Source organism: Vespa velutina, chromosome 1 (assembly GCF_912470025.1).
Source record: "Vespa velutina chromosome 1, iVesVel2.1, whole genome shotgun sequence".
Lineage (NCBI taxonomy): Eukaryota > Metazoa > Arthropoda > Insecta > Hymenoptera > Vespidae > Vespa > Vespa velutina.
This window is the reverse complement of record NC_062188.1, coordinates 6,013,487-6,023,920: the sequence shown is the minus strand read 5'-3', so window position 1 is coordinate 6,023,920 and position 10,434 is coordinate 6,013,487. Positions and strand designations below refer to the sequence as shown.

At 24.9% G+C, this 10,434-nt stretch overlaps 3 protein-coding genes across 13 annotated transcripts; 1 reads left to right on the top strand and 2 right to left on the bottom strand.

Moving 5' to 3' along the window:
• Positions 1-7: 7 nt before the first annotated feature.
• Positions 8-2,097, bottom strand: LOC124947979 (TATA-box-binding protein). Its single transcript, XM_047490909.1, has 5 exons — positions 1,365-2,097; positions 1,145-1,272; positions 812-1,055; positions 523-721; positions 8-454 (listed from the first exon to the last, which is right to left on the bottom strand). Exons 1-5 carry the CDS (start codon positions 1,647-1,649, stop codon positions 378-380), a joined length of 933 nt encoding a protein of 310 aa, XP_047346865.1. The 5' UTR covers positions 1,650-2,097; the 3' UTR covers positions 8-377.
• A 268-nt stretch (positions 2,098-2,365) lies between these two features.
• LOC124947946 (putative leucine-rich repeat-containing protein DDB_G0290503) lies at positions 2,366-8,900 on the top strand. 11 transcript variants are annotated; one of them, XM_047490841.1, is made up of 10 exons: positions 2,366-2,573; positions 2,656-2,740; positions 3,004-3,098; positions 3,187-3,528; positions 3,672-4,308; positions 4,372-7,275; positions 7,406-7,722; positions 7,929-7,958; positions 8,043-8,345; positions 8,436-8,897. In XM_047490841.1, exons 1-10 carry the CDS (start codon positions 2,493-2,495, stop codon positions 8,457-8,459), a joined length of 4,818 nt encoding a protein of 1,605 aa, XP_047346797.1. In that variant the 5' UTR covers positions 2,366-2,492; the 3' UTR covers positions 8,460-8,897. The 11 variants fall into 11 exon arrangements, with proteins under 11 accessions (XP_047346797.1, XP_047346773.1, XP_047346789.1 ...); XM_047490817.1 differs by having other exon boundaries at positions 2,366-2,579; XM_047490833.1 differs by having other exon boundaries at positions 2,366-2,579; positions 3,001-3,098; positions 4,378-7,275.
• LOC124947988 (transmembrane protein 177) lies at positions 8,370-10,220 on the bottom strand. The gene is made up of 3 exons (XM_047490923.1): positions 10,146-10,220; positions 9,918-10,066; positions 8,370-9,828 (listed from the first exon to the last, which is right to left on the bottom strand). The coding sequence occupies exons 2-3, from the start codon at positions 10,043-10,045 to the stop codon at positions 9,060-9,062; spliced, it is 897 nt and encodes a 298-aa protein (XP_047346879.1). The 5' UTR covers positions 10,046-10,066; positions 10,146-10,220; the 3' UTR covers positions 8,370-9,059.
• Positions 10,221-10,434: the final 214 nt, after the last annotated feature.

The following is a 10,434-nucleotide window of genomic DNA, read 5'->3' as shown; positions in this document are numbered from 1 at the left end:
AACTACTTAAATTATTTTAATTACTACTTTAAGAATTCTTTCAAAAATTATTAATATAATTATATTTTTAAACGTATCATTATTTTTTTACATGAATTAATATTTAAAATTAAAACTTTTTACAGTGACTATATATGGGATATAATCTAAGAAAAATCTTGTAAGAACATTTTTTTAACTATTGTAATTTTTAATTCAAATGTAAATTTGATTAAAAATTAATTTTAATCACAATTGTCATGTATAATCAATACTTTCTAGTGAAAAATGTTTTACTTTAAATTTATTAGTAATATTGCAACAAAAAATGATTTTTAATAAAAAAATAAAATTATTTATGTTATTTATTGGATAATAATTAATATGAATAAATGTTGTCACTTCTTTGTAAAACTTTTTAGAATAGGATAAATGTTATCAAAGGCTTCATAAATTTCTTGTCGAACCTTGGCACCTACATAATTATAAATTTTTATTAAAAAAAAAATGTTTATAAGTATTTTATAGAGAAATTAAACTTACCTGTGAGCACAACTTTACCAGATACGAATATAAGTAATACTATTCGTGGTTTAACCATTCTGTATATTAAACCAGGAAATAATTCAGGTTCATAAGAAGAGAATTGTCCATGTGTAAGTACTAAACCTTCTAGCCTAATAGGAAATTTCACATCACAACTGCCGACCATATTTTGTATTTTAAAATCCAGAAACTTTGCCTAGATGCAGAATAAAAGAATTAGACACTTAATTTAAATAAAATATTTTAATTAAAATATTTACTATGTAATAATTAACAGAATACTAACTGGAAAACCTAATTTTTGAATAATTCTTGCATACTTTCTCGCTGCTAAGCGAGAATCTTCTTCACTTTTCGCACCCGTACAGACCATTTTTCCACTACTAAATATAAGAGCTGTTGTCCTAGGTTCTCGTATACGCATAATAACTGCTGCAAATCTTTTTGGATTGTATTCTGCATTTCTAGCATGCAATGCAATTTTTTTTAAATCTAATTTACAACTTAGATTTACAGTGGACACAATATTCCTGAAGTATTGTAAAAATATTATATTCTTTGTTGTTATTATACAGTATGTATTTAATTATAATTAAATATATTATAATTAAATACATACTGTAATTGTGGTAAAATACCAGGATCTGCTGATGCAGGAGTCATAGGTGTCATAGGTCCTGGTGTAGATGGTCCTATAGATGATTGTGCAATAGGATTTGATTGTCCTAAGGGAGACATCATATTTTGCTGTAAAATTATAAGGCATTTGTATTCTCTTTCTCTCTAATAATGTAATTTTAATTTATTATATAGCTCTCAATTTTAATTTATTTAATTACTGGTGTTTGTGGCTGCATAAGACTCTGAGGTGTAGCAAAAGACGGAGTTGGTGCATAAGTATGCATCGTTTTCTGTGGTGTCGTAATCATAAGCATACCGCTCTGTACATTTGGACTCATAGAATGTAATTGTTGTAACTGATATTGCTGCGGTTGCTGCTGCTGTTGTTGTTGCTGTTGCTGCTGCAATGCATTTGGTAATATTTGTTGATCCTCTTCTGGCTGATGTAAAGGAGTACCAATGCTAGGTATACTGAAGCCAGGACTTGGTAGCATTTGATCCATTTTGACTTTGTAAATAATATCACTTTGGCACAATCAATATTATTGATGTAACAAAAAATGTATTTTGTGTGTTATAAATTTTTCATAACCACTATATCACAGTTTCATTTCTAATATGTATAAGTTTTACAGTTATTGAATAAGATTGATACATATGAAATTAATATTTTTCATATTTTAGTTATGAACTTCGTTATTTTTCACTTTTCAAAAAGAATCAATGAATATACATATATACATACACATATAAATACGATTATATATTACGCCAATAGATTATTAAAAATTTAAACTCTTTACTTTTAACCTACGAATATAACGTTCCAATATTTAAGTTTCGTTTGTTTACTACAGTCATACACAAAGTTCTATTTAATTTAACACTATTACCAACCACGCATGATTAATTCACTGTATCTGTTAATATACACTTCTTCCTATCTCTAAATTTTAATGACAATTGGTCAATATAATGAAAAAAAGGAAAAATAAACCACTTATTTGTACGAAATGATATATATACATAAAACAAAGTATTTTTATTATATTTAAATTAAAAAAAAAATATATATATATAAAATTGTTATATAAGATTTGTTAACATCATAATATTCAAATATGATAAATATCACAATTTGCAGAACACAGTTGTGAATAGCGTTTTAAGAAGATGTCGTTTCAATGAAAACTGTAAATGTCACTAACCAGATCAGATCAGGTCAGATTAGGTTGTACCAATGAAGTAATGACAGTATCAACCACGTAATCCGATATAAACACATCAATGGATTTATGAAAATTAAGTTATATTGATAAGAATTGTAATATATAAGTTTATAAAAAATGTTTAAAAAATTTAAAGATAAACTTGCTGAAGAGATGAAGCAATCGCCTACTAGATTGCAAGCGAGTATGCAGCAAATGGTGCAGGTTTTGCAGTTTAATTAATTTTTTGTTTAAATCTAATGTAAATTATTTTTAATATATAAAATAATTCTTTTTCTAGGCAGTTATATCTCCAGCTCAGTCTAATAGTTCCATACAAGAATTACCAATGACAGTAGAAAGTGACTTAACCAAAAAAACGGATGGTATACATTCTCATTTTTTACTTTTTTATAAGAATTATAAGTTTATAGCATGAGATAAAAACTTTATGGTAATATGCCAATTTTTATATATCTATACATATATATGGTTCATGTTTTTTATTTTGCTCAATTTGTTATTTTGGTAAATATATGATATCGTAAATATGTATTATGTATTATGCTTATAAATATTGTCAAGAATAATTCCATAAAGAATACATTTCAAAATGTTGAACTTGTATCACCTCTATCAAATTCAGTAGATGTATCCAGAAGATCATCTGTGAACAGTGTAACCAGTGATGTCACTTCTTTATTTCCATTTTATGAAAGCCCTAAGAATTTATACCATATACAGGTATATTGATGTTTATTATTAGAAATAGTACAAATTGCATAAATTTGTACTATTACTATTTAAACAAATATGATCATTTTACTTTTAGTCTGATATAGATCAATCTGCCACGGAAATAGATGATGACATAAATACACAATTTGATAGAGTTACGAAAGATCAATTGTATTTAGCATATAAAAAAATTCAAGCAAAATATTATAAATATCGTGGACGATACACAGATTTGGTAAAACATTATAGGGACCTAGAACGAGTTAAAACAAAATTAGAATCTGTTTTTGTAGAGACACAAGATAATGTATTAAGAAAAGTAGGAGATTTGAAAGAACAATGTCAATTAGAACGGCAAGCAAAAGCACATTTAGAAGAAGTATTAAGAAATGATATTGAAGAAAAAAATCATATTATAGATACATTAAATACAAAGGTAATATATTTTGAAGGATTTTGCTTACATTTATAAATGAAAAAATATAAAAAATTATTAAGAGTATATTGTATATATATTATGTATTCTTTCAAAATGTAATAGTACTTTGTATACATTCTATAATGATGTACTTATTGCAGATTAAACTTCTCCAAGGAAATGTACTACCTACAGAGAACTTAATGCTACTAGATAGCGACGAAGGACATAATAGTAGTGCTGAAGTTATGGAACCAAACAAAGAATTAACTGACAATGCAGGCGATAGCTCTACATTATCAGCTGAAAATACGCAACTTAAAAATAAATTAATTAAATTAGAAGCAGTTATAGTGAAGTATAAAAATATTTCAAAACGAACTAAAAACTTAATCAAAAAATATAAGGAAATATTGGAGGAAAATAAGACATTAAAATCTGATTATGAAGCTCTAAAATCTTCTAGTTTAGAAAATGCAGAGATTTTGCAGAAAGAATTAAGTATAGCACGAGACGAAATTTCGAATTTAACAGAACAAGTGAACACTTTAAAAAGACGCGAGGAAGAATCTGTAATATCTCTAGCTGAAAATAAACTTTCTATTCATAGAGAACTTGAAGGAAAAGAGGAGCAAATAAAACAGCTTCAACTTGATTTAAAACATACAATGGAAAATAAAGAAAACCTAACTGAAATTGTTGAGAAATATAAAACAGAATTAGAACAGTTGAAAATACAATATAACATACAAAATTTGGATGGAGATAAAAAGGATAACATTCAAGATATATTAAAAGGTAAGTTTTTTAATATTACAAAAGTTATAATATTTGTTATATAATAATTTGTCTGAAAATAAGTTACAGGTTATGCAGAAAGTATAGAAAGTCATAATATATTGAAAGAAAGTGATACTTTAAATGAAAATGAAATGTTGGACAAACTGAAACATGATCTAACAGAAAAGGAAGCAGAATTACAAAAAGTAAAAGTAACTTTACAAGAAACTCAAACACTTTCTAAAGAATATCAGTGTGACATAGAAAAATTCCAAAATGAACTTTCAAACTTAAAAATTAAATATGTAGAATTAAAGAAAGAACATGATGCACAAATAATTATTACAGATGAAAGAAGAAAAGAAGCTGAAACAACCATTGAAAAACTGCAAATGACAGTACAAAGTCTTGATAAAGAATTAGAAAATATGAGATACGCTTTATCGGATAGAGATCAAGTATGTGAAACTTTCAATTTGAAAATGCAAGAATATGCATCAATGTTAGAAAAAGCTAATAACAAATTATTGATAAAAGATCTAGAGATAAAAAAACTTAACGATCAATTATCTAATGAAAATGAAATAACTAAATTACAAAATAAAATAGAAAACAAAGAAGCAGAATTATTTGAACTTCATAATAAATTAAAATATTATAAAGATACAATTAGTGAATTAACTCAACAAATAAATATAAAAAGTTCTAAAATAGATTTACTTAATAAAGAAAAGATATCCTTTACAAATAAACTCTTATGTTTTAAGATGAATACAGAAAAACTTAGAGAAGATTGTACGTATTTAAGAAATAATGTTAAAGAAATATTTCAAGATCATAACAATAAGATAAGTAGTTTAAACTCTTATTTACAAAACATTTTAATGGAGAAAGAAAACGTTAAAAAAGAAGTAAAAATTCTACATACAAAATTGAAAACTTCTGAACAACAAATCAATAAATTGATGGAAGTAGAAACAGAATTAGCAAAGGTTAAGCAGCAAAAAACTGTTTTAGAGAGTGAACTAAAAGAATATAAGACGAAAATAGAACACATGAAACTGGAAGTTGAAAGCCATAATAAATCGAATATTGAAATTAACAGATTTATAACTGAAATTGATAATCTGAATTTCAAAATACATGATCTGCAACAAATGCAAGTTTTAATGGAAAAGCAGAAAGAAAATGAAATAGGACATTTAGAAAAAGGAATGATAGAATTGAAAAAGAAGTATGAAGATGCAACGAACGTAATAAAGACATTAGAAGATAAAAAATCAGAATGTAATTTGCTGCAAGAAGAATTAGAACATTTAAAATCCAAGATTTTATATTTACACAACAATAATACTAAAAATGATATTGAAATCAATGAACTTCGTGAGAAAATACTAAAAAAGGAATCAGAAATAGTTGATTTACAAATAAAATTTCAAGATCATGTGAAATTAGTTGAAGAATATTCTAAAAAAAATGCAGAATTAGAGAATATTTATCAAAATACAAATAAAGATCACATGGAGGAAACTATGAAATTAAATAGTTCAAATAATATCTTACAAGAAATGGTTGATATAAAAAATGTCCAGTTGAATAAACTAGAAGTGATTAAAGAACAGCAAGATAAGAACTTACTATATTCCGAAAAAAGAATACAAGATTTAACTGTAGCACTTGATGAGTTTAGAAATGAAAATTTAAATATGTCACAAACGATAGAAACATTATCAAAGGAAATAGAAACATTAAAAAATGAAAATCATCAATTAGAGACACTAAAAATTGAAAATGAATTAATAAATACTGAATTGGTACAAGTAAAGTCAATTAGAGATAAAATTAGCGAAGAAAATACAAATTTAAATATAAAACAATCTGAACTTATACAATCTCACGAAAAACTTAATAAAATGAAAGATACATTGAATGTAAAAATACTAGAATATCAAAAGAATAAAGAAGATCTTTTATATGATATGGAAGGATTACAAAAAGATATTGACTCTTATAAGCAAACATTGAATGTACAAAATGAAGAATTAAAATACATAAAAAATCAATTGCAAGAAACAAATACAAAAGTTGATTCTCAAACTAAAATATTACAAGAACGTAATAAAGAATTGCAGAAAACAAAACAAGAATTTGAAGAACAAACCCAACAATTAAGCGATAAAACTACTGCATTGGATTTAGCTTTAAAAGATATGCAGTTATTGCAAGAGGAAAAAAATATACTTTCTGACAATGTAATGAAACTAGAAGAGCAACTAACAGATTTAAAGGCTAGAAACTTTAACAAAACTCCGTTTAAACATATTAATGAAACGCTAACAAATCTTCAGTTGGAAAAACTAAAAAATGGAGAGCTTATTTTGGATGAACATCTTGCAAATTTGTCAGCTTCTACAGCTTTAAATCTGGATTCTGAAAACAAACATTTAATGGCAAAGATAAAAAATATAGAAAATATTATGGAACAAGAAACGTCAAAATTGAAATTATTGGAAGCAAAGGAAAAAAATTTGTTACAAGAAAACGAAGAATTAAAACTTCTAAGTACAAAAGAACTTCAGCAAAAAATAGTAGAAATAGATATACTAAAAACTACAATGAAAGAAAGAGAAGATGAAATTAATGGATTACAATTGCAAATAGAATCATTAACTGATTTGAAAGATAAACTTGATAGCAAATTACAAACAGCAGATGACAATAATAAAATGGTAGAACAAAATCTAGTAGAAAAAAGTAATAGATTACAAGAGGAAAACAAAAAACTACAAGCTGATTTAGATGAAGCAATAATAACATTTCATGCTAAAGAATCACAAATGTATATGATTAATAATCAATTGAAGGAAGAATTAAAAATGCATGAAGAAGAACAAAATATCAGATTAAAACAATTAGTTAAAGAATTTCAAGCTCAACTACAAGATAAAGAAGAGGAATTGCAGTCAGCACTGGAAAAACGATTTGGTAAGCTAATATCTTTATATTTTTAAAGAAAATAATCAAATATAAATATATATGGTTATTTATATATTATATAAATATATATAAATATATATTTATATAATAATAATATATGAATGTTCAATTTATATAGATTATCAACAGAGTTATGAATCCAATATTTTACAACAATACAAGGAGCAATTAAAAGATTTTCAAGTTGAACTAACAACAAAATCAGAACAACTTGAACATCTTATTTTGGAGAATAAAAAGTTGACAACAGAAAAAGAAAATGAAGTAAAAGCTTTAACAGAAAGTATTGCGTCTATTAGGAAAGAACATGTAAATGAGCTTAGAGAAATTGAACAAAAGTGGAAAACAATTTTACAACAAAGAAGTGATAGGTTAGAGGCTAAACATGAAGAAGAAATTAAAGAATTGACAAGAGAATGGAGAAATGAAAGAAAGGTACAAATATACATATGTTATAGTTTCATCCAATTTAATATTTTTGCCGATCTGTTGCTAAAGGTTATTTAAAGCATCTATGTCATTTATTTTACTATATTTTCATTTGCAGATTATGTTTTTTTACATCATTTTTTTTTTTTTATATATATATATTTTTTGAGTTTTGCTTTTGTTTTCTAATTTTTCTTTCATTCCTATTTTAGCTTGAGACAAAAATTGACACAGCAACAGAGGTAACATTATTTTCAATGCTAACATGTTAATATATTGTACTTTAAGTAGAGTTTAATTTTTTTTTTTACATATTATTTCTATAGGAACTGGAAAATACTTCTTGTATAGCAATGGCTGCAATACAGTCAAATACTGGTTCATTTCATACATTTCAACAAACATTGGCATCACAAAGTCGTGAATTGGTTGAACTCAGGAAATTAGTAAAATTAAGGCATGAAACTTTGGAAGACTCAACAGAAATAGAGTATCTTAGAAATATTTTATATGAATATATGATGGGAAAAGAAACAATGGTGCTTGCTAAAGTAATTGCTGCAGTTGTCAAATTTGATCAAGAGCAAACAGCAAAAATACTTAAAAAAGAAGAAGACAAATTAACATTGGTAATAAATTAATATCATATATTATATGGATTACAAATTTTTATGTATAATAATATAATAGTATAATAATTATACATAACCATTTTTCAGCTTGGATCACTTGGACTTACATAGAATACAATAATGTAAGATGACTACATAATATGATAAGTAGGTAATATCATGAGATCAAGAACTATGTTAATGAAGCATCTAAAAAATAATCTTTTGTTACTTACATATAAACATTGCTCTGTTTGTATAAATTATTTCTTTTCGTAACTGCAGTCAATATATACTTTAGCATTAATGTTTAATAGTAATAATATTACTAATTATAAGTATATTATATATAAAGGAAATATTTCACAAAGAAATAATTTATCTATTCCGTTTATTAAGTTAAATTTGAATGTAAATTTATAGTAGCTTTTATAAAAAAATTTTCATCTTGTTAACATAGAGAATTGTTTCTGTAACAGAATTATTATATAATAATATAGAACTAAAATACATAACAATTTAATTATAAGTTAAGAAATGAAATAATGATAATAATTGTATATAAACATTGTATTATTTTATTTAATATAATTATAAAAAAATTAACAATTTTAATTAATTAAACATTTCTTAAGTAGAGCATAAAAATTCATTTAATATTTTATTGAAAAATATTTACATAATATGTACATAAGGTCTTAAAGTAAGAAATTGTCTGTCATATTGAATATTTTATAGTTTTAAGTGTTTTGATTCAAAAAAACTTTTTCTCTCAGAAAGAGGGAGTGACATAAATCCCCAGCGTTTTTCATTTCCATTAACATGATAAGACTTTTCTCCATCCTTTTCCATAAGCGATCTCAATGCAATATTCTTTTTCAGTTCTTTCTCATAATATTCCCTTCCTCCGTCTATATAATTTAAACCTAATTTTGATATATTTTCATCGATACTGGCATCAATATGACAACGTACAGCATCTTTAAATGCAACCCAGAAAGCGTACCCAACTAACGTAAAAAATAAATATAATATACGACGGTATGATGCTTTTTTCTCATATAAATTAAATTTATGCGCTATGTTACTATAAATTGATGTCATGATTATAACAATACAAGATAAACTACCTGCAAATGAATATACCTCATTACTTAGAATTTTTAAAATTTCACGCGCTATTACATATTTCTGTGCATTTTTTGAAAGTACTAAACTATCAAATAAATCATTTGTTTCTACTTTCATCTGATCAAGTTCTTTATTATTTATAACTAATTTTTCAACTGTTGCATCAGCAATATCACGAAATAAAAAATTTGAAGGAATACCAATAATTCCTCCAAAAGTTTTATTTAATGTTCCAGCATGAAAAGGATGAAAACCAAAAACGTAAAATGGTTTTATGAGAGACTGAGTATTTTCGGGAATTTTTAAGTCATCCATTACCTCTTTGCATAATTCCTTTACTTTATTATTTATACGTAATCTAACGCCACGACTATAAATCAATATAATATTATATTAAATCAATAAACTTGAATTACAGTATCTATAATTTATACTCCTAAAGTAAATATCTTTACATACCGATAAAAAGCAACAGTGTTCTCCAATTTATCAAGAAATATTGTATGTGGCATAAGATTAACACAGTATGCCGTAATGCTTGCAGAAATTCCAAAAATAAGATGAAATTTACGTCTTCTATAGTACATCTTAAATATATTTTTTCAAATCTACAACAAATAATACAGTTATTTTATAAAGAATTATACTAATGATAATTTTTAATAAAAACACAGTTATTAAATTTACATTCTAATGTAACCTATTCCCGGTGTATTGTATAGATCTCATTCAAGCTTATTAGAACTTGCAGCGCCATTTATATCACTTTAAGTATCATCTACCGGTAATTGTACGAACTAATTTAAAAAAAATATTCCAATATTAGGAATTTCATTCTTTTATGTATAAAAACCTTTTATAGATCTTAAGCAAACATATACGTTACATAGAATAATAAATTTAATAAATTTACAGATGAATATTTTATCAACTATTAAATATTTCTATATTATTAATATTTATATTAAAATAAAAC

Excerpts from the sequence above, each read along its gene's own strand:
- LOC124947979 (XM_047490909.1), bottom strand. The coding sequence starts at position 1,649 with ATGGATCAAATGCTACCAAGTCCTGGCTTCAGTATACCTAGCATTGGT. Across the intron at positions 1,056-1,144 it reads GGTATTTTACCACAATTACA|GAATATTGTGTCCACTGTAA; the intron begins GTATGTATTTAA and ends ACAATACTTCAG. Across the intron at positions 455-522 it reads TGGTAAAGTTGTGCTCACAG|GTGCCAAGGTTCGACAAGAA; the intron begins GTAAGTTTAATT and ends ATAATTATGTAG.
- LOC124947946 (XM_047490807.1), top strand. The coding sequence starts at position 2,493 with ATGTTTAAAAAATTTAAAGATAAACTTGCTGAAGAGATGAAGCAATCG. Across the intron at positions 3,529-3,671 it reads TAGATACATTAAATACAAAG|ATTAAACTTCTCCAAGGAAA; the intron begins GTAATATATTTT and ends TACTTATTGCAG. Across the intron at positions 8,346-8,435 it reads AAGAAGACAAATTAACATTG|CTTGGATCACTTGGACTTAC; the intron begins GTAATAAATTAA and ends ACCATTTTTCAG.
- LOC124947988 (XM_047490923.1), bottom strand. The coding sequence starts at position 10,045 with ATGTACTATAGAAGACGTAAATTTCATCTTATTTTTGGAATTTCTGCA. Across the intron at positions 9,829-9,917 it reads AACACTGTTGCTTTTTATCG|TCGTGGCGTTAGATTACGTA; the intron begins GTATGTAAAGAT and ends ATTGATTTATAG.